Raw genomic sequence first — 24,094 nt, forward strand, 5'->3', positions numbered from 1 at the left:
AATAATGGCATTTCCATTCAAAAATGGCATTGTATGAATCTTTTATTTCTTGACTTACAAATCACAGAAGGCTTAAGGGTTGGAAGCAACCTCTAAAGATCATCCTGTCCAACTAGATGATCTTCAGAGGTTTAGCTGGTTTGCTTCCAGCCCCAATCAAAATATACAAAGGCAATTCTGGTGAGCATGTGTTTAAAGTTTACATCCTGAAAACCCCAAATTCTGTCTTCTTTGTTGGTGCATTTAATGCTGCACTGAGGCTGAGGCCCAAAACCAGTCTCGTGTCAGCTGGATCAATAATTCCATCATCCCATAATCTAAAAACAAAACAAAACAAAAGCAAAACCAAATAAACAAAATCAAACAATAATAATTGAAGGGAATTAACATAACATCAGGTAGGTTTCCAAGCACATGAAACTGGGAACAGTTGTACTAAATGGAGTGGACTAAAGAGCTAATGAAGCCATGGAGTTAATTGACCTTGACCATCAACACAACAGGGTGGTTCTTATACCTCTGTGGAAGAACAAAGTAGGAATTTTGAATTCATGAGGAACACCAGGTCTACAGGTTTTAAATCAAATCCTTCCTTGTAGCAGGTTTTTCAGTATTCACAGGAAAAATGACCTTCTGTCAATAAGCTCCTTTCTAACAATATTAAGAATACTAGCATGTTAATGACTATGTCACAGCATTATTTGCATTATTCCTGCCAGGACAACCCAAGAGTTTATTCTTTCATCACTAAGAACCAGAATACATTTCAAGTATCTCCAGTTATTTGTTGTATTTATTTTTCCTTTCTGAAGTCCACTTATAAACAATGGTAAGATAATAAACCTCCCCCTCTAACCCAGCCCTGAAGGGAGTTAAATTATGAATCAGCAACTACCAAACAAAAATAACAAACACCTGTAAATGGACTCTTTGATTTTATCCCACACTTAAAAAGTGCTTGAGGCATCAGTTCCCAATCACAGCTCCATCCTACTCTAAATAAAATCTTAAAAAGTACTTGTGGCATCAGATCCCAGTCATAGCTCTGTCCTACCCTAACTAAAATCCACAAGAAAACCCCCAGCAGGCCACAAAAAAGTCAATACTGTGTAACTGCTACTGCCCTGCAAGACACAAAACTGCTTGCTTCACTGAGCATGCACTGCAATCTGCACCTGCTAAACACACGCAGAGTCTCCTTGGTGAGTGTCCTTGTTCCTCCTCCATCCCATCTTTCCCCAGACAGACTTATTCTGAACTCTTTTTTTGCACTTTACCTCAGTGTTGGTTAATTTTTAAACCCCTTGTCTGTGGAAAATGTGAAAACAAAAGGAGGGGTCCTGAACAGGGAGTTGAGTCTCTCTGCCAAGAGCAAGCACAGCATTTCCTCTGCAGATGCAAACTGCCACCTGCAAATTTCCTATTCCTTGAAGACTAATTAAAAAAAATCTATTAGAAAATTATGTGTTTAGCACTCTCCCTTCAATACTAAAAGTGCCAATCTCACCCCCAAAAGAAAGAGGACTGCAAGCAGTGCTTAAATCCATGCTGACAAGCTCAAGGCAGCAGCAGACACTTCTGAGTGTTCTCCACCTTCACTGTGTTTCATCATTTGATGTGAGATTGGTATTTACCAAATCAGATAAAAGTAATGAGAGACTGACTATTCTGCAACAAATTCCCAGATCTATCCCAGGATGCACAAAGTGGAATTGCACTAAGGACACCTAATAAAAGATCACAGCATGGTTTGGGTTGGAAGGGACCTTAAAAAGCCATCTAGTTCCTTCCATCCCCCTGCCACAAGCAGGGACAATTCCTAATAGATCAGGTTGCCCAAGGCTTGGCTTTGAACACTTCCAGGCTTGGACTCTTCACAGCTTCTTTGGGCAACCTGTTCCAGTGCCTCATCACCCTTGGCACAAGGGTTCAGACTCAGTTCAGGAGCCTGTTCTCCAGCTAGCAGAGAGAGAGTAATATCTATTTTTAAGCCAATTTAGGTTTTTTTAACTGTTAGAGGTTTGTTTTCTCTGCATATCAAATTTTTTAAAATGAACCAGTTTTCAATTTTTTTTTTTTTAAATTAACTTTTCAAAATTATTTTTTTTAATTGGTCCTGTTGGACTGGGTCCGGGGGAGGCCACAAAGATGATCAGAGGGCTGGAGCACCTCTGTTATGGGCACAGTCTGAAAGACTTGGGGCTGTTCTGCCTGCAGAAGAGAAGGCTAGAGGGAGACCTCATTGCTGCATTTCATTATCTGAAGGGAACCTAGAAGAAGGCTGGGGAGGGACTGTTTAGAAGGGCCTGTGGGGATAGGAAAAGGGGCAATAGTTGGAAACAGTAGCAGGGCAGATTTAAGTTGAACATCAGGAGGAAGTTCTGCACAATGAGAGTGGTGAAATAGTGCCCAAGGATGCCCTTGAAGCCTTATTACTGGAGACATTCAAGATCAGACTCAATGTGGCCCTGGGCAGCCTGCTCTAGTTGGAAGTGTCCCTGCTAACTGCAGGACAAGATGAGCTTTGAAGGTCCCTTCCAACATGATGCAATCTGTGAAACTTGCCACTTTTACTTTGTGAAACACATTGAAACTGATTGAAGGGATTCATACTTCTTAAAAGTGGTCAACAAACCTGCTGAGGGCCTGGAGAGGGCAGGGGTGAGCCAAATCAAAATGAGTCATCAAGTGAAGGTGGTACCTTTAGAAGCTGCAACTTCACAGTGACTGGCACTGTAATACACAGTAGCCAAACATGTGGCACATTCTAGTGACAGCTTTGGGTTGTGTGTATGGTTTTGGTAACAACACAATTAACTTCTATTGACAACCACGAAGAGTTTACACTGCATGGACTCCAGAGAGTCCAAGGGAGGGCTACAAGGATGATTGAGGGACTGAAGCACTGCCCTATGAATAGAGGCTGAGAGCCCTGGGGCTGTTCAGTCTGGAGAGGAGAACACTGAGAGGGGATCTGATAAATGTTTATAAATATCTGAGGGCTGGAGGTCAAGAGGGAGAGGACAGGCTCTGCTCAGCTGCACCCTGTGATAGGACAAAGGCCTATATGGGTAGAAACTACAGCACTACTTCAGTGTGAGGGCCACAGAGCACTGGAACAGGCTGCCCGGAGAGGTTGTGGAGTCTCCTTCTCTGGAGACCTTCAAGCCCCATCTGGATGTGTTCCTGTGTGACCTGTGCTGGATTCTATGGTCCTGCTCTGGCAGGGGGGTTGGGCTTGATCATCTCCAGGGGTCCCTTCCAATCCCTAACATCCTGTGAGCCTGTGAAGCTGAGCTGCTTTCCTACTGTCACTCTTGGCTTCTGCTACTCTTTGTTGAAAGCAAACCACATTCTCTGCTGAGATGCAGCATTAATAATTAAACTCTCTTATTAAAACTCTACTGTTGGAACATGAGTCACAACTACACTCATAAAATATTTGTAACTGAGAGACACACTGAGTAAAAGAAATGAAGTCCCCAGAACTAAAATGCCCATGCAATTTGTTAAGATGCAAACTGCTGAAATCCTTTTAGAAACCTGTAAGCAGATTAATATAACTCATTAAAAAAGCTGCTGCCTAATGGCTCCTGTTAATTAGGGCTGCTCACTGTGAAAGGTTCTAATCAAATAATTGATTATAAAGTTTGATTAGAAAACACAACTGCAGGGAACAGTATTGACATCCTGTACATCCAACAAGTTTCTGATTTATAAGCAAAAATTATATGAGCAAAGCAAACAGGGAAATTTGCTTGTATTGTTGAGATCATTGGGGCACTTTCCTTCCCTCTCATTATTACTGCTCAAAGATTGATTCAAACCCTAATGAAGTCAGCTGGGTCACATCCATCTCAGTGGACGTTCTGGGGTGAGGCAGACTGGTTCCCACAACTTAGCAGGAGGGAGCCTCCAAACTGCCTGTACCCAAGCAGTGGTGCAGGCAGCAGCCCTTCCGCCCCGTGATCATGCTTTTCTCTCAGGAACACAAAGCTGTCTGATGGTGCTTTCTTGTTGGTCTTTTTGGTGAAGGGATCTGGTTAGCACCTGACAAAACCAAGCCTCTCCAGATTCAGCACCCTGACATTGGGTTGACAGTCAGCTGGGTTTTTCACCATGTCTGGGACCAGGGAGGAAGCATCCTTCAGAGCAAAGGGAACAAGTTGCTGCTCTCTGACCCACAGCAAAGCCTTGCCAATCTGCAGCTGCTGCTGCTGGCTGACAAGGGGGCTGGCTCCAAGGAATAGGGTGGCTAAAGCCCTCTCTCAAGTCCATAATTTGCTGCAAAAGCTGTCATCTTAATTCATCTGATTGTTTCTGCTCAGGCATTCTACCCTACAGAAACAAAACCCCTCAGAGCTATGGGTCTGAGACCTGGCTTACGAATTAGCAACAAATGAAGGAGCAAGGCAGAAGGGTGGTAAAACTGTCAGGAAGGCATGAAATCCCAATTATCTCAGCAAGACAGCAGAGAGCAATTAAGAGCTCCTAGACAGTGCAGACTGTACCTATATGGATTGAAGAGAGAAAGAGAGAGAAAAGCCAGCATGAACTGTCTTGACCTGAGCCACTCTCACAAGCACTCCTCAGTGACAAGGGCCATTTCACTTCCATTGCTTTTAGCCAGAGCAACCTCAGCAGGATTTCAGCTCTGGCATTTGACTTCCTGCCTCCCCTGGACTTACTAGCTTGAGTACAGCATGACACAAACCTGATCACATGCAAGCCTGACCCAGGACAGTTTTCAGCCACCTCATGTCTGTGCAGGTTAAGCTTCCCTTCCAAATTACAGGCAGAATAGTTAAGTCCATAGCTACTCTGCTTTTGGTTAAGCTTCCCTTCCAAACCACAGGCACAATATGTCCATAGCTACTCTGCTTTTGGTTAAGCTTCTTTTCCAAATTAAAGGCACAATAATAAGTCCATACCTACTCTGCTTTTGGTTAAGCTTTCTTTCCAAACTAAAGGCACAATAATAAGTCCACACCTAGTCTGCTTTTGGTTAGGCTTCCTTTCCAAATTAAAGGTACAATAATAAGTCCATAGCTACCCTGATTTTGGTTAAGTTTCCTTTCCAAACTACAGGCACAATAATAAGTCCATACCTACTCTGCTTGTTTAAATGAAGGACATCTAGCAGTAAGAGCACTTGCCAACCCCTAGGCTAAGCACGCTTTGGCTATTTACTGAGGTGTCTCCCGGATCTGCAGCCTAACTACACCAAAATGGCCAGATATTCTGGAAAACAATTGTTAAAGTTGCTCAGTAACACAAAACTGGTATTAAATACTCAGGTTGCAGTTCTAAAAATTATAGGACTTTAAAAATTCTAAACTTAATCTTACATGTAAAGCTGCTTTCTTGCATGTTAGTAACTCAGTTTTGTAAACAAATGTTTTGCTGGGGTTTGGGAGAGGACTAGTTTTTATCTCACTAACAGACTGAATATATTGAATGCTACACAAATCCAATTATTTTCAGTCATGAGTATGAAAAGACTATGCTTCCAGCGAACACATTAAAAATAAAGAAAAATGGAAAAATATAAAAAATAATGGAAAAATGTAAAAATTTTAAAATTTAAAAACAAAAAACCAAACCATTTGTCTTCTCCTCCATGGGAGGGATTAAACACAGGCAGCTTGACTCACTTTTTGGATGTTATTGCATCAGTGGAAAATTCTTCTCCTTAAAATCCAGCTATAAAAGATGACAATATGTGTTTTCGTTTTCCCTCCTTGCCTCAGGGCATAAGGTTTTGTGACACAGGTAGTAGGCTTGATCTTTAAAGAGGTATTAAAAAGAAAGCGCAATTTTTTTGTTTGTTTGGTTGGTTTTTTACCAGCAGACACTATCTCTCCATTTTGGAAAAAAACTCTGTGAAATTTAAATCAATTAAAAAGCTTTTTTTTTAAAAAAAAAAAAAATCCAGCCTGCCACCGGAAAATCCACATCAATAACAATTCAGAATTTCACAAAAGCATCCTCACTGATTCTTGTGCAAAAAAACCCAATAAACTGTAGCTTAGTCACAGTGGGGGGCGTTGTACACATGCATAAAGACCCCCAAAACTGAGGGTTTCTATGAATTTCTGCAACACCACCCACACAGGCCACTGACAGAAGCAAAGACCAAACAGTGACAAGATTAAAACCAAGACCTGCCTAGATGACACCACAAAACCTGTGCTATGTATCCTTATTCTGTCACAGCCACCAGCCAGGACAGAATGGTAGGAGCTTCAAGTTAATGAAGGCACTCCTTTGATTAAATATTAACATGAACATGGATCACCCAAGTATGATTATTTCAGTTAAGTGCTTCCCACTACCCTAAAAGAAAACAGAGTGAAAGCTGCCACTGGTTTTTACCTCTTCCTTCAGATCATGGTGAACAATTCATAAAGGAGCTTGTTGATGCTATGCTGCTGGTACTTCTGCTCTATCAAATTTGTCATACATCAGATTACACAGGGATCAAGATAAGTAAAAAGGTCCCCAAGCTCCTTTTGTTGACATCTCTATGACACTGACAGAGTACCTTGCACCCACCTGCTCACATAATTTCTGCCCATGTTACCCACATTGAAATTTATCATACCCCAGCCACTCTCTGCTGCTTATTTTCAGACTTCCCACCTTGGAGGTAAGAAAAAACATCAATAAACCTGATTCAGCCACACAAAAACGTACCCACAGCAGCCTCCATAGCTGTATGAGACCAATATTGTTTCTGCAAAATGAGAAGCCTCAGAGCCACAGTAAAGCCCTGTTATTATGCCACCCTCTACCATCATTAGCAGCTGACAGCCTGTGAGGGATTAGCTTTGGATACCACAAGCAGAAAAATGTGCAGGAAGGTGAGTACAGAGAGGATGAGATTAACATGGAGTAAGAAGCAGTGGCCAAGAAGGCTTCCAGGTTGGTTTCCAGAGGTGATGCTCCACAATGCCACTATGATTCATTAGCCTAACTGGTTCCTGTGCATTTTCTAGTGCTCCATTAACAGAAAAGACTTCTCAACAGACACGAATATGCTGCAGCCATCTGCTAATGTCCAGTACAGTCACCTACACCAAGATCATGACCCAAGATTTGCAAATGGCCCCAGATCTTCCTGAAATTTCTCCTTTACCACTGGCCTCTTCCTCTTGCAAACCCCCACCTGAGTTTTTCCTCACACACTTACAACACTGTTCAATGATCAGATATTACATTGGGGGGAATGACAGAAAACTTATCCAGAATAAAGTAAGTAGAATATAAATCCCATGGAATATCTCCCTTACGGGGAGTGCCTGAGGGAGCTGGGGCTCTTGAGCTTGGAGAGAAGGAGACTGAGGGGTGACCTCATTCATGTTGATAAAGATATGCAGGGAGAGTGCCAAGAGGCTGGAGCCAGGCTCTGCTGTGTGATGCCCAATGCCAGCACAAGGGGCACTGGGTGGAAGTTGAGGCACAGGAATTTCCATGGAAACAGGAGGAAAATTTTTTTCCCTGTGAGGGCGACAGAACACTGGAACAGGCTGCCTGGGGGGGTTGTGGAGTCTCCCTCTCTGAAGATATTCAAAACCAGCCTGGATGTGTTCCTGTGTGATCTGGTATAGGTGATCCTGCTCTGTTAAGGGGGTTGGACTGGATGAGTTTTTGAGGTCCCTTGCAGCCCCTAACATTCTGTGATATCATTACTCCAAAGAACCAGCAGAAGAATTCCTGCAAATGCATGCCACCTTCTGAAACTACAGGCTACAAAGATACAAGACAAACAAAACATTGATTTGAGGCTTGCAGTGCTCCATCAAACAGAATCTTCCTTCCACACTGCTGTGTTCTGCTGTTCTCCATGAAGTTACTGTTATGTTACTGTCACTATAACAAAGTTTTGGAAATCACTTATATGTTACCTTGCACTGGAATAATAAGGGTTTCCTTCCTCCTCAAACCTCTTAATGATTGGCTCCTTCAAAGCTGCTTCATCTGCCTCAGATAACTTGAAAAAAAAAAAAAAAGAAGCACAGATAAGATATTCTTTAATATTTTCTTCCACAATGACAGAAGAGCTTCATATATAGCATCAAACCCCAAAAAACTGCTTAAATGATCTCCCCCTAAAGCTTTCTCCCCATGTTACACACAATTATCAGTTCAGCCTACTTGGCTACGAAATTCAAATACCACTTCTCAAAACAAGAGGGGTGGGAAAGGAGAGTGAAAAATCTACATAATTGGGTATAAGAATAATTGGAGATTAGCATCTGAAACACTGCTGAAGCTACTGTACTGAATAAACCTCACTCTGAGCTGCCTTTGACAAGACTTTTTTAATAACACAAGTCTGTACTGTTTTAACACTGGGCTTCTTCTCAGTGTTTTACAGTGGTCATCACTGCAACTGAGAAAAATTTTCAGTTTCTAGACCATTTTATTGGCATTAACTACAATTATTTTTCTCAAACTTCTTTCTGGGTATCATCCTGTCCATCTTAGGGATGTGGGAAATCAAGAGAGAAAGAGATCAGGGTGAATACATCCTACCCACACAAAGCCCAAGTAAAATGTACAAGAAAGAACTGTACATGTTGTTTCCTTATTTTGAATAACTACTCATGATAAACACAAGCAATTTTAAGACGTTAAAGTAAAATCACTTCTTACAGGACCAAAGCACCAGGGTAAACATAAACCATGTAATTTAAAACACAGAGCAGAGGAGAAAGTGATTAAACAAAATATCACTAATTTTCAATTAAAATGTTGCAATGACTCAAAGTTTTCCCCAAACCTCTACAGACTTCTGCTGTTATGAGCTTCATAATTCTCAGTCACTACATATATTTGAAGATCAGCTTTCTATAAAGCTGCCTGCTTCAAAAAATAACTGGAAAGACATTTTGTCCTCACATATTCCTCCTCTTACTCCCCAGCCAGGGATGCTTCTTGGGCAGAACTAATAATCTGGTTCTCAAAATAATACTAATACTGATGAAAGAACAGATATAAAAAATGCTCATATTTTCAAGCAAAGACAAGAAACACTGTGAATTCACATTTAGATGTAAACAATAACATTCTACAAATGCTTCCTGTTTTCCAGTGCACTATCTGGCATTTGATGAACGATAGTTCATTGCTGTCTCGCTCTGTAACATCCTTCCCTAGCTCATAAAGTGAACAACTCCAGTGAAAGAATAAATGATAAAGACATCACTGCAAATAAAAGAGTGTGGGGGGAGGGGAAATGTACCTTTTTTCCCTCCCTTGCTTTTTGGTCCTTAGCTATTGTAGCCAGAACAGTTGCAGCTTGTTCCCCTCCCATCACTGATATGCGAGCATTTGGCCACATATAAAGAAATCTTGGACTGAAAAAAGAGAAACAACAAAACACATTAAATATTAAAATAAGGCATTGCCTTATTTCCTAGTAAAACATTAATTCCCAGTCAGCTAAAAATTCAATTTTTTATGCATGACAATTTTACAATGTATTGGTTTGGAGAGCATGCAAATTAATGTTCTTCAATGCCTGCAGCACTACATTTGAAAGTGTGAAAATTCTTCTGATTTTTCACATTCAAATGGATTTAAAATGCCTTTTTTTTCCCTTGAGTTTTTACACCCTGCCCCCCAGGAATTTTTCTCCTTAAAAATACCACCACCAACTTCAACTGTACCAGAGACCCTGAAAAATGACAACACAGCTTTACATGAGTCATGTCCAAAGGGTCAGAGAAATAAATCTTTAGGGGTTCTGCAAACATTTACTCATAAATCCAGGCTCATTAAAGTGAATAAAGATTTTAGTTTATTTTTTTTTTCCCCACAGGCTGGTGTTCTTCCTATGACTGCAGCATAAAGGACCAGCCCACATTGTCTAAAGACTGTTTAGGACTGCAGAATGTTTTTTCTCCAGTATCTGAATTGGGAGGACAGCACATCAGCACAGTTATAGGTTAGGTAGTGATACAGAATGCTCGTTCTCTTGAATTAGTTCCATCTGCTGTCATCACTTTAAGCAACACTTACCTATATGCTCTTCCACACATCCCATAGTTTCCAGCTCCGTAAGAACCACCAATAATTACTGTTATTTTAGGTACATTGGCACAAGCTACAGCAGTAACCATCTTAGCACCATCTTTTGCTATCCCTCCAGCTTCATATTCTCTACCAACCATGAAACCTAAAGAATTACAACATGAGAAAAAAAAAAAGGCTCACTAACTTCACTTCAGTACACTGAGCCATGCAGAAAGAACAAAGCACAGGGCAAAGCCTTCTCCAGCTGCTGACAGGCTGATTTCAGAACAGGCTGGAGAGGTAGGTACAACAAAGCACACAAGATGCTGTCTGAATGTCACAGCCTCAACAGTTCAACAGCAAAGCCTACGACACAATAAAAATGAAAAATACTGAGCTTATTCACCTGTAATATTCTGCAAAAACACAATGGGAGTATTTCTCTGGCAACACAACTGGATAAAATGTGCACCCTGTGGAGAGTAAAGGAGACAAAAAAAAAAAAGTAATTAAAACTTGGATGGGTGAAGCTGTCACTGCAGCACTCTGGTGTCTGTGACAAGTCTCCTTCCATGAAGTCCATGGAAGTATTTGCATCATGAAGTGCAGTGCTACGTCTGCTCCATCAAAGTCAACTGCAAACAATGAATTCCCCCCAGCAGAAATAAGAAAATGCCAAAAATGTTAAGACTCCAAGGGTAGAGCAGAAATAATATCCTTAGACAGCATTATTCCTGATGCTGAAACCCTCAATTTCACATCCCAAAAAGAGCAATGAAGCTGGTGGAGGGTCTAGAGCACAAGTGTTATGAGGAGCAACTGAAGGACCTGGGGTTGTTCAGCCTGGAGAAAAGGAGGCTGAGGAGAGACCTTCTGGTGCTCTGTAATTCCCTGAAAGGAGGTTGGAGCCAGGGGGGGGTTGGTCACTTCTCACAAGGAACAACTGACAGAATGAGAGGAAACAACCAGGAGAGGTTTAGGTTGGACATTAGGAAAAATTTCTTCACTGAGTGGTCGATCCCTGGCCCAGGCTGCTCAGGGTAGTGCTGCAGTCTCTGTCCCTGAATGCATTTCAAAGCTGTGTAGCTGTGGTGCTGAGGGATATGGTTTAGTGGTGACTCTGTTCTGACTTCACAGTTGGACTCGATGGCCTTGGAGGTCTTTTCCAAACCTTAATGACTCTACAATTCTGGATGCAATTAAACCACAGAGAGCTTCACAGTGTGGCAGCTGACACTGAGTTTTGTCAGACTACGCCATGGAAATGAAGACAGCCAGTCAGAAAAGGATACCTCCTGTTCCTGAGCAAAGAAAATCTCTGAAATAGGGAAAGGCCACACACTCTACCTGCTCAGGGCCCTGCCAATTGCTGTCACACTCTTTCCTTTTTCTCAGGGCAGATGCTTTCTCTCTGTTATATAGGAAAAGAACATTTTCCAAGCAAAAACAGAACTAGAAATTACCTACATCAATGAAGTTCCTCAGGTGTTTCCACACTGATAGTGAAAAATCCAAGGTATGTGGTGGAGCAATTGGAAAAAAAACCACTAACCTCCTCAGAATACAAAACCAATGAATTTATAAACAGAAAGCAAAAAAAAAGGAGAGAAAAATCACAAAACATAAAAAAAATCACTTCAAAAACATAGTGACAATCATGGGGAAAAGATGGAAAAGACAAAAAGAAAAGGAGTACTGTTGGACTATGATGTTTAAAGAAGCAATGCACTTGACAAAGGTCTCTCTAAAAGTAAAATAACTGCACCTTGACTCTTACGGTACTGGTATGCCAGCAAAAGACAGCAGGGGAAGAGTCTTTAAAGTTTTTCCACTGGTAGGGAAAAAGTTACAGCCTTAACCAGTCAGGAAAATACTGAGAGTATAAGAAACAGTGAAAAGAGTTATTGTCAAATTGGAAATATCTGTGTTTAAACAAATGCCAGCTGAAAACAATGTCACTTACTGCAGTGCTCCAAGCTGAAAGTATTCCTTCAGCACACGAAACTCAATTTTGTGCACTATTTTATTACAGCAATAAATCAAGGAAAATTACTTCTTTTCTCCAAATCGCTCATCAAGGCTTCCTTTTTTTCTTTTTTTCCTATAGGTTTTCAATACTGATTTCCTCACCAGCAGCCTGCCAGAACAAGACTACCATATATAATTACCATTATTTTAAAACAAAAAATAATTAATCTGGAAGTAGTTTCTTGCCCAGGGAGGTGGTGGAAGGCTCATCCCTGGAAGTTTTTAAGGCCAAGCTGGATGTGGCTGTGAGCAACCAGCTCTAGTGTGAGGTGTCCCTGCCCATGGGACACCTCATGGGGCAGGGGGGTTGGAACTGGCTGATCCTTGAGGTCCCTTCCAACCCTGACGATTCTATGATAAAACCAAAGAACTAAGCCAAACAACACAGGACCACTCTGTGGTAACCACTCTGCCATACTCAAAAGCTCTTTATCACCACCAATCCCCCAAGCCCAATCTGCAAGGCACTGTTAACTGTAATGCAACCACAATACCCCACCAAGGGTGCTCTTTAATTCACAAAATGGGTATTTTAGTTCCTGGATTTTATGAGACTCTAGATGCTTTCACTCATTAGTCTAAGCCCAGGAGCCTGCTGCAGCAAAGTATGAAAATTAAATCTCTGGTAAACCAACGAACTGAATTCTGCAGCCCAGGTCTGACATTTTCCAGCTATTACAAAGACAATGATGTGATTTACAGTGGTGCTGCACAGATCAGAGGTGAGGAATTATCAGCAGTATTATATCAGCATGGACTTGGAACAGCTGTTAGGTTTCAGGACAATACTCTTTCAATTGTGTCATAGTGACACAGTATTTAAGTGATGTTTTTCTGACTGCTTTTTCCTGATGACCCTTCTACCTCCTGTCAGAAAAATCCATGCAAAGCTGTGCCTACAACACAGCCAATTATTTTTACAGCTTATTAAGCTGTGTCATGTGAAAGCTAGTCCACTTTCACTATATACAAAAAAAAAAAAGCTCCTCATTTCAAGAGCAAGTGGTCTCACCACAAGCTCTGTTTTGATCAAGAAGCTAATAATCTATTTTAATTACCTTTTTTGCCGACTCTGAGAAAAGAACTCCATTATTTCCAATAATTCCGACTGGATAACCAAATATTCTTGCAAATCCTGAAGGAAAAAGAAAAAAAAAAATCTGTAAATTTTCACATGTATTTATTTTATCACAGCATATCAAAAGTAACGTTTTCTCTTGGTACCACAAAATGCTGAAAAAACATGATTAAAAGAAAAAACATGATTAAAATATTAAAAAACATGATTAAAATATTAAAAAATATGATTAAAATATTAATAGGTGAGGTACACACAATGACTCCAACCACAAAACCAGTGGGGGCATATACAGAATAATTACATTTTTAAATACCTGTAACTAAAGTATCCCCATACATGGCTTTGAATTCATCAAATTTACTTCCATCTACAATTCTGGCAATGACCTGAAGGAAAAAAAAATAGAAAAGTTAAGATAAAATTCCTAATCCTGCACAGTTTTTAATCTTTTAGGTAGACCATGCTAAGATGTAGCTTAAAATAAATGCTCTCAATTTAGAGAACATCAAGCAGCCTACCAGGTGAACAGTCTGCATGGCAGACAAAACACATTTACTTTTTGAAGTGTCCATTATCTATGTTTACAAAACATGGAATTTCATTATTAAGTAGATTCTAACCAAAGAGTTTAAATTACAGGATCATGGAACCATTCAGTCTGGAAAAGACCTCTAAGTTCCTCAAGTCAAATCACCATCTAACTACCCAGTGTGGTGATAAACCATCTCCCTCAGCACCAAATCTTTGTGTCTTTTAAACACCTCCAGGGATGGGGATTCAATTACCTCCCTGAGGAGCCTGCTCTAGTGTTTGAGAACCCTTTCAGTCAAGAAGTTTCTTGTAGCATCCAACCTCAACCTCCCCTGGTGCACCTTGAGGCCATCTTGTCTCATCCTATCATTTGTTACTAGGGAGAAGGCACCCACATTCACCTCACTAAAACCTCCTTTCAGGGAGTTGCAGAGAGCCAGAAGGTCTCTCCTCAGACTCTTTTTTTCTCCACACTAAACAGCCCCAGCTTCCTCAGCCACTCCTCACAAGACTTGCTCACCAGACCCTTGATCAGCTTGGCTGCCTTTCTCTGGACCTGCTCCAGCACCTCAATATTTTCTTGTAGTGAGGTCCCCAAAACTGAACACTGTCCTCAAGATGTGGCCTCACCAGTGCTGATGGGGGACAATCACTTCCCTGATCCTGTTACACAGGAAGAAAGTTTTCTTCATCAGTTAAAAATGCAAATAAAATCTGCTACCTTTGGTTATATGAAACATTAATCAACAGACTCATATTTATGGAAGAGAAAAACACATAAAGCCACGAGTCACTTTCTTAGAGGTAAGTGTATTTTCAGCTTTGCTTAATTTTTGTGGCACAGAAAAATATAGAAGACCTGTCCTGAGGTTTCTCTGAGGTGCAAAGGAGATATTTAGCAAGGTGTTTCCCTGAAGATATTTAGTGAAACTTTAGAAGAATCACAGAATGTTAAGAGTTGGAAGGGACCTCCAGAGATCATCCAGTCCAACCCCACTGCCAAAGCAGGATCACCTAGAGTAAGTCACAAAGGAACACATCCAGGTGGGTTTGGAATGTCTCCAGACAGGGAGACTCCACAAGCCCCCTGAGCAGCCTGTTCCAGTCTTCTGTCATCCTCATGTCCTCTGTCATTTTTCCTCCTGTTTCCATGGAACTTCCTATGCCCCTTGTGCTGTCATTGGGCATCATTCAGCAGAGTCTGGCTCCAGCCTCTGGGCACTCCCCCTGCACATCTTTATCAACAGCAATGAGGTCACCCTCAGGCTCCTCCTCTCCAAGCTACAGAGCCCTCAGCTCCCTCAGGCTCTCCTCATAAGGAAGATGTTCCACTCCCTTCATCGTCTTTGTGGCTCTGTGCTGGACTCTTTCAAGCAGTTCCCTGTGAGGTCCTTCTTGAACTGAGTGGCCCAGAACTGGACACAATACTCCAGATGCAGCCTCAGCAGGGCAGAGTAGAGAGGGAGGAGAACCTCCCTCGACCTACTAACCACAGCCCTTCTGATACAGCCCAGGCTGCCATTGGCCTTCTTGGCCACAAGAGCACATTGCTGGCTCCTGGTCAGCCTCCCATCCACTGGGACCCCCATAAACCCAAGTTACTCCAACTTTTGAGAGCATAGTGTGAGACCCAACAGAAGTCTTTTTTTTTTTTTTCTGTTTGAATGCAAAGCAAATACCAGTAATTTATGACAAAGTATTTTAAGAAAGATACATACCAAGACTCCTCCTAAAATAAATCCTTGGTTGATGGTGAATAAGGCTCTAAATATGGGATCTGTGCAAAGTATCAGGAAAGATGTGGTCTGGGATGAAGCTAACAAGGTAGATACTCATAGTAGAAGTGCTGAAGAGTACAATAATCTCCATACAGAGGAGACTTTCTAGCAGACTTCCAGTATTTGAAGGGGGCTAGAGGGGAGATGGAGAGGGACTCTAACAGCAACATGGATTGACAGGGCAAAAGGTAATGGCTTCAAACCCAAAGAAACTGGATTGAAATTAGGCATTAGGAAGAAATTCTTCCCAGTGAGGGTGGTGAGGCACTGGAACAGGCTGCCCAGAGAAGTTGTGAAGGCTGCAACCCTGGAAGTGTTCAAGGCCAGGTTGGACAGGGCCTTGAGCAACCTGGTCTGGCAGGAGGTGTCCCAGCCCATGGCAGGGGGTTGGAATTGGATGATCCTTCAGGTCCCTTCTAACCTGAATCTATGATTCTATGATTTTGTGATACACAGTTGAGAAAGCACTGAACTGTTTCTAGGGTGCATATAACCTGTAATTTTTAAAGTACTTGACCTTTACTTTCACAAGACTAACAGAAAAGGAAAGCTGCCACATTACTTGGCAAGTCTACAGAATGCTTTGCCAACATGAAGTTGCCTGTTTCCTGGTAGGTTTTTCAGAGTGTCATTGCCACTGCAGTGGACAGGTTGGACAAAAAATATTTTAAAAAAATATATTAAGTTTTTTTTACTAAAAAAATATATTTTTTACTGAGTCCAGCTCTGGAGCCCTCCACACCTGATGAGGTAAATCCAGAGGAGGGCCACAAAAATGCTCAGGGGGTTGGAGCAGCTCTGCTATGAGGACAGGCTGAGGGAGCTGGGGGTGTTCAGCCTGGAGAAGAGAAGGCTTAATAGAAGCCTTCTAGTACCTGAAGGGGGCTACAAGAAGGATAGGGAGAGACTGCTTACAAAGGCCTGCAGGGACAGGACAAGGGGCAATAGCTTCAAACTAGAAAAAAAGCAGATTTAAATTGGATGTTAGGAACAAGTTCTGTACCATGAGGGTGGTGGAACACTGGGAGAGATTGCCCAGAGAGGTGGCTGAGGCCCCATCTCTGGAGATATTCAAGGTGAGACTCAACAGGGCTCTGGACAACCTGATCTAGCTGAGGATGTCCCTGCTGACTGCAGAGAGGAATGGACTGGATGACCTTTGGAGGTCCCTTCCAACCCAGACCATTCTGTGATTCTAAAATATTCACTGTACACTCCAAATCAGATTTCTGCAGCCAAACTACCATGACATAAAGAGTGATTTCCTGCAAGAAAGGTGAGTGCATGCACACATATGGCCAGGCATGATCCTGCATGTATATTCATACCTCTTTGACATCAAAGTTCCTTTTAAGCTGGTCCCCAACTATTCCATATATTTCATCAGCAGGAAATAAAGGCTCTTCTGATGGTTCTATAGACACCTTCAGCAAATAAACAAAGCAATGCACACAACAAAGGAGCTATTAGTCCATGTCATGAGTTAAAAGATCAAACAGCAATTAATTTACCAGCACACTCCTCACCAACCACATCAAAATGCCTGTGCTGAGTGGTCCTCATTTTGCAACTGAAGGTTGGTAACACTTTCTCACTTACTGTTACCTCTCTTTCTGCTCCCTCCTCTGCCTCCATGCCTTCCTCCATGCTACTAAAAACTTGGCATGTCTCCCATTTTGCCTACTTTAACCCTGTGCCTTTTAAAAACTGGTAGTAGCCTGAAAAAATACTGAAGACTTTTCCCATGCAATTGACTACAACAACTTGCCTTCCTTCAGCTGCTGAGCTTTGATCTTCAACTCCCCCTCTTGTGCCCCCTGTCAAAACAAGTTAAGACAACTCCCCCCCCACCAGGTGCTCTCCATCCTGTTTCCTAGTTTCAAGGGATTTTGAAATCAATACAACACAATGACCTGACTTAAGTTTTATCCCCTCAGTTTTTATACCTTTCATCAAAAAATCAGAGAGATGTTTATTAAAAAAAAAAAAAGATGCTTTAGCAGGTATCTAATTTAAATCCATGGTGGGCTAAAAATTAAATTAACTGGGTTAACCTTCAGGCATAATCCTGTTGATTGTGAAGTCCTGCTCTAGTTGCTTCACTCTTGCATGCAAATCCCAGTGACTAGGAATACTGCAGCAAAACTGAAACCTTAGAAAACACAACATTTTGGGACAAGAACCCTCACTTCCACTTTTCAAGTGTCTGAAGTCAGAGACAAAACAAATGTGTTGCATCAACAAGGGAAAGAGAAGCCTTCCTATGTTGAACAGTGCAGGGCATTCAGGCTCTGTGCACTTACATCCACTTTCTTCTGGAGGTTTAAGCTTCTCACAACCTTCCTGGCTAGGTGAAGTGCATGGTTGTCATCCAAAGCATAATGATCTGTCACGCCAGATTTTCTGTATGTAAATAACAACAGCAACAGGGGGACTTAAAAAAACACCCATCTGACAATGAGAGGTCTGAAAGGCTTCTGAGACTTTTGAAGTTTTATTATTTATCTTTAAAAATATAGATACCACAATACAGCTTTGTATGTCCTCTTATGAAATTACTTTCAAAGTAAAACCCTGAAATATGGGGAAGAGAGGAGGGAGGGGAGGAAAGAAGGGGGGAGAGGAAAGAAGGGAGGAAGAGGAAAGAGGAAAGAAGGGGGGAAGAGGGAAGAAGGGGGGAAGAGGGAAGAAGGGGGGAAGAGGGAAGAAGGGGGGGAAGAGGAAAGGGGGGGAAGAGGAAAGAAGGGGGGAAGAGGGAAGAAGGGGGGAAGAGGGAAGAAGGGGGGAAGAGGGAAGAAGGGGGGAAGAGGGAAGGGGGGGAAGAGGAAAGGGGGGGAAGAGGAAAGGGGGGAAGGGAGGGAAGCGGGGAAGGGAGGGAAGCGGGGGGAAGAGAGAAGTGGGGGGAAGAGAGAAGTGGGAAGTGGGGGAAATGGGGCAAAAAGGGAAAGTACCCAACTAGAGAAATTAACTCTAGAAAAATAATTCCTTAAACCTGCAGTGAAGATCTGCTCCTCCCAGATCCTCTGCAGATACCTCTTCACCTGTTGCTGCTTTAACCTACAAGAAAAGGAAAATGAGCTTTAGAGTTGACACTTGTCTTGCATTAATATTTGTACTGGCTTAATTATAGCAATAAAAGAGATTTTTGCAAAGTGCTTCTTCATTAATAAGATTTCCTCAGTTACTCTCCCTCATGAGGATTTAAAATGTGATGACAGAGAAATGTGTCAAAATTATTAAATTTCCCTTTGTATCTTTATTCTAACACCAGCACTTAGGTTTTCATTGAGATTCTCCACTCATAATTGTTATTTATTGCTGTGTCCATTATGAGTGTGAACATCCCCTGAGGTTTATGAATGTGAATTTTAACAAAAATATTTTCAGCACTTAAGAATTTCAAACCATTTTCAATACTTTCCTGCATTGTTCCAAACAAACAACATCTCAGCTGAAACTTAGCAGTCTTCAACTTCTACACAAACTCTTCTGGCTCAAAGCAGAGCCAACCAGAGGAGATTGTTCATTACCACATAGTAGAGCTGAGTTTTGAGTATCTCCACAGCCTCTCTGGACTCAGCATGACCACCCTTGCAGTGAAAAAAAAGTGTTTTCTTACATTTACATAGATCTTCCTGTGGTTTCAGTTTGTGCCCTGTAGCCTCCTGATCTGTCACTGGGCAGGAATTAGAAGTCTGACTCCTACTATCTTTGCTCCACATGTATATCCATGTGCATGAATACACTGCAAGGTATTCATGCACATGGATATATTATATTCCCCCTGAGCCATCTCTTCACCAGGCTGCTAAGTCACAGCTCCCTCAGTCTCTCATCACATCACACATGCTCCACATTCTGGAGTGCATCAAGAAAGGTGTACCCAGCAGGGCTAGGGAAGTTCTTCTACCTCTCTATTCTGCCCTGCTGAGACCACAGCTGGAATATTGTGTCCAGTTTTGGGCTTCCCAGTTCAAGAGAGACAGAGACCTGCTGGAGAGAATCCAACAGAGAGCCACAAGGATGCTTAGAGGACTTGAGCATCTCCCCTGTGGAGAGAGACTGAGAGCCCTGGGGGTGTTTAGTGTGGAGAAGAGAAGGCTGAGAGGGGATCTGATCAATGTCTATCAATATCTGCAGGGTGGGTGTCAAGTGGAGGGGGCCAGGCTCTCTTTGGGTGGTCCACAGTGATAAGACAAGGAACAATGGATACAAACTTGAACAGAGAAGGTTTCAGCTCAACATGAGGAGAAACAGTGAGGGTGACAGAGCCCTGGAACAGGCTCCCCAGGGGGGTTGTGGAGTCTCCTTCTCTGGAGACTTTCCAAACCCACCTGGATGCATTCCTGTGCAGACTACCCTGAGTGATCCTGGTCTGGCAGGGGGGTTGGACCTGATGATCTCTGGAGGTCCCTTTAAGCCTCTGATATACTGTGAGACTGTGAACCCTTCACCATCTTCACAGCCCTTCACTGACATGTCCATGTCTTTCTTGGTCTGGAGAGCCCAGAGCTGGATCTAGTACCTTAAACATGTCTTACAAGGGCTGACCAGGTGGGAAGGAAGACCAGCCCTGACTTGCTGGGAACAGCCTCCTTAATGCATGCCCATCACATTGCTGCAAGAGCACAGTGCTGGCTCACTTTATGTCCCCCAGTATCTGCAACACCTTTTCTGCCAAGCATCTTCCCAGCTGACTGGTCCACAGTCTGTTTTGGTGCTCAGGATTACTCCTTCCAAGAAGCATTTGCCTGCTATGTTTTAACATCAAAAGGTTCTGTCCAGCCCCTTTCTCCAGCCTGTAGAGGACCCTCTGAAAGGCAGCACAACCATCTCCTCTATTAACCACTCCTCACAGGTTCTTATCATCTGCAAATTTGCTGATGGTGACCTCTGTACCGCTGCCCAGGCCACCAGTGAAAGTGTTAAAACAGTATTGGTCCCAGCATTGACCTCAGGGGTACACCTCTAGTGACCTGACCTCCAGCTTGAGCCCAGCAGTGCAGCCAGTTCTCAGACCACCTCTCTGCCCATCTACCCAGTCAGTACTCTATCCATTTGTGGTGGATGTTGTGGAAGACAGTACCAAAAGTCTTGTCAAAGTCAAGTAAACAACACCCTCTGCTCTCTCTGATTCCACTGGGCCAGTCGTTTCACCTTAGATGACTACTGGTTTGGTCAGGCCTGATTTCCCCACTTTAAATTCATGTTGATTCCTAGTGGCCACCTTCCTAGGACAGTGGTTTTGGAAAGAGGTTCCAGTGCTCCACCAACTTGCCCCCTACTGCAGTGCAATAGAGTGTTCAAGAAACAGTAGTTTGAGCAGAAACATCTTTATTAACAGTTATTAAATTCTAGCAGACTGACAAGGCATGTGGGGATTATCAAAGGCATTGTTGTTCAAGCTACTTCAGCTAGCAACCATAGAATCACAGAATTGTTTAGGCTGGAAAAGACCTTTAAGATCATCAAGTCCAACCACCAAACCAGCACTGCCAGGTCACCACCACACCATGTCCCTCACCACCACATCTACACAGCTTTTCAGTCTCTCCAGGGATGGGGACTCCAGGCCTTGACAACCCTTTTGGGAAAGAAATTGTCCCTCATGTCCAACCTAAACCTCCCCTGCCACAACTTGAGGCTGTTTCCATTTGTCCTGTCACCTGTTATTTGGGAGAAGAGATCAACCCCCAATTCACTCCAACCTCCTTTGAAGGAGAGGTTTCACAGAGAGTCAGGTCTCCCCTCAGCCTCCTTTGCTCCAGGCTAAAACCCCCCAGTTACCTTAGCCATTCCTCACCAGCCCTGCTCTCCAGACCCTTCCCCAGCTTTGTTTCCCTTCTCTGGACACATTCCAGCACCTAAATGTCTTTCTTGGCCTGAGGGGCCCAAAACTCAACCCAGGATTTGAGATGTGGCCTCAGCAGTACAGGGGCACAACCACCTGTCTAGTCCTGCTGGCCACACTATTGCTGATGCAAGCCAGGATGCTGGTGGCCTTCTTGGCCACCTGGCCACACACTGGCTCATCCTCAGGCAACAACCCCAGGTCCCTTTCCCCTGGGCAGCTTTCCAGCCACTCTGCCCCAAGCCTGGAGTGTTGCAAAGGGTTGTTGTGACCGAAGTGCAGGACCCAGCACTTGGCCTTGTTGAACCAAGGAGTTGGTTGAGTTGTTGGAGAATCCTTGTTGAATGATGAGAAGAAATGCATATAAACTTTGGATAAAATGTGCATTTCCCACAACAGACCAAGGCTGATCTGTAGAACAGTCCCCAGCACAAAAATATACATGTATTTGACAAACCTTTCCCTTTTTTACCAGACTTCCCTTCACTGCTGAGCATAGAAAGTAAAAGAGTTTCCCTGGGGAAGGAAGAATCAGAAGCTTCTGGAATGGGATGGAGTAGCCTGCAGGTCAACATGGCATCCTGAGTTACCCAAGCAGTGTTGCCAAGGGTGAGGATATAGATTCCTCAGTTTGGAGGAGTGCAGAAGACATAGACAATCACAGAATGACAGGTGTTGGAAGGGACTTCTGAAGATCACTGAGTCCAAGCCCCCTGCCAAGGCTGGTTCACCTAGAACAGCTTGCACAGGATGGCATCCAGAAGGGTTCTGAATGACTCCAGAGATGAAGACTCTACCACCTCTCTGGGCAGCCTGTTCCAGTGCTCCACCACCCTTAGAGAAGTTTCACCTCATGTTTAGATGGAACTTCTTACCTTCAAGTTTGTGCCCATTACTCCTTGTCCTGTCACTGGGCACCATGGAAAGACTGGCCCCATCCTCTAAGTATTTATAAGCATTGGTAAGATCCCCCTTCAGTCTTCTCCAGGTTAAAAAGCCCCATGAGTCCCTCAGCCTTTCTTCAAAAGAGATGTTGTAGTCCCCTCACCATCTTGCAGCCTGTTGCTGCACACTCTCAAGCTCTGACCTTCTGGGCCACAAGAACACATTGCTGGCTCATGGTCATCCTGTGACACTTCTTCTCTTACTATTGACTTCCACCTGTTCACAAAGTCATTACTCCTCACCTTTCTAAAAAGAAGGCCAAGGAGACTTGCACTTTAGGCTTTGGACTGTACCTGCAATTCACTTTTCTTTTTTTTTTTTTTAGCATACACATCCCAAGATTAATCACAGATACCACCAGGGAATTTCTTTTGCTTCCTTAGGGTGTTTTGTCTGAGGCAGTTCAGCTGTAAAAGCCAATGCAATTTCTTTCATGTGAGAAAGACATTTTGGGAAGCAGAGCATACACAATAATGGCTACAATATCTGCTACAACATGGAATAGAAGTTTCTAAGGGAGCCTGAAGTAATTTTGCTGCTAAGAGGAAGGCAAGGATATTTTCAGTGAGAATATGAAAAGCTCCACCAAACAGAAAAGGTGACACAGAAGTGATATTGAAGTTTGATCTACACACACAAAGAGAAGGATCATTACACCTGCAGGTCGAGAAAGAACAAATTAAACTGGAGGATAGTTGTGAAATCTTCCTCTGGAAGTGGTGAAGTTTTCACCCTTTCTAACTTCACAATATTCTTGCAGCCTGGGGCTTTGCCTAGCCAAGTCTTCCCTTTGAGACCTAACTCAGGCCACCTTTTTTCAGCAGCCTGTCTTGGCAAAAGCCTCCTGTGCCACATCTTGATGATGAATGTGTGACCTAAATTTCCTTAAATTACGACCATCTTCTTAGAAGAGGAGGTCTGGTTCCCATTTTGTCAGCTTCCTGGGTAATACTAAGCATCAGCTACCTTATTTTGTACAGCCTGCTTGATGCTGGAGCTTGAAAGAAACTGGCTTTTAAGTATGCTCTCCAGGGCACCCAAGGCATATCCTAGGGTCTGATGTACCTTTCCAGCTCTAACATAGCACCAAGGAGAATCACTTAGGATGCCCAGCATTGTTGCCTAGGGAAATGCCATGTCAGAGGAGTGAAGTTTGGTCAAATCTTTCAGAATTACTAGCTAAGCTTCTGTAGAAGCTTACTCTGAACCTGAGCATGCCCTCAGGGCTGGTACTGCCACTTTAGATGCCACTGGCTCTGAGCTAAAGAACTGTGCTGGACCTAGGAAAGGTTTGTACTTAAGATAGCCCAAGGTGTTCCTGCAACCAGGGCAGTTATTTGTCACATAATAGCCAAGCTAATAACAGACTGATGTAAAAGTTCATTTCTTTCATCACACCAATTTCCATATCTCAATAAAGAGATGCATGAATCACTCAGATGTTTCTCACACAACTAATATTATTCTCAACTAACACCTTCATTCATATTTTAAGCCACTTTTCAACAAAAAACTCCTACTACCTAAATTATAGTGATAAATCTACGGAAAATTGCTTAATTTTGAGGGAGGATGTGTCTTTGTTTACTTATGAACAACAAGCAGAAAGAGACTGAAAGCAAGATAATAAGGAACAGAGACCTGGTTAAGATATTTGAAACAATTACTGCCAAAGAATTTCCAACAGACAAAGAAATTACAGAATTCTAAACTCTTAATGAGCTGTAAATAAATTGGCATTGAATGACAGTGTTGCCATTAATTACTTCATCTGCTTTTGCTGATTACTTTGTTCTTGTCAACCTGGAAAGCCTTCAGTGAAATAGTAATAGACTTCAAGGTAAATGTGTTATTTTGTGG

General features: G+C 42.7%; 1 protein-coding gene across 1 annotated transcript in view; it reads right to left on the reverse strand.

The window, feature by feature from the left end:
* The window catches only part of MCCC2 (methylcrotonyl-CoA carboxylase subunit 2), a 52,401-nt gene continuing 28,307 nt past the window's right edge, over positions 1-24,094 (reverse strand). The window contains exons 8-17 of the mRNA XM_054397730.1: positions 18,431-18,495; positions 17,742-17,841; positions 16,767-16,862; positions 13,443-13,515; positions 13,107-13,183; positions 10,427-10,493; positions 10,027-10,183; positions 9,248-9,362; positions 7,908-7,993; positions 1-317 (exon numbers count right to left, since the gene is read on the reverse strand). Of these exons, the coding sequence (XP_054253705.1) occupies positions 200-317; positions 7,908-7,993; positions 9,248-9,362; positions 10,027-10,183; positions 10,427-10,493; positions 13,107-13,183; positions 13,443-13,515; positions 16,767-16,862; positions 17,742-17,841; positions 18,431-18,495 (954 nt within the window). The 3' untranslated portion in view covers positions 1-199. The remainder of the gene's footprint in view (positions 318-7,907; positions 7,994-9,247; positions 9,363-10,026; positions 10,184-10,426; positions 10,494-13,106; positions 13,184-13,442; positions 13,516-16,766; positions 16,863-17,741; positions 17,842-18,430; positions 18,496-24,094) is intronic.

Source organism: Indicator indicator, chromosome Z (assembly GCF_027791375.1).
Source record: "Indicator indicator isolate 239-I01 chromosome Z, UM_Iind_1.1, whole genome shotgun sequence".
NCBI classification, from domain to species: Eukaryota; Metazoa; Chordata; class Aves; order Piciformes; family Indicatoridae; genus Indicator; species Indicator indicator.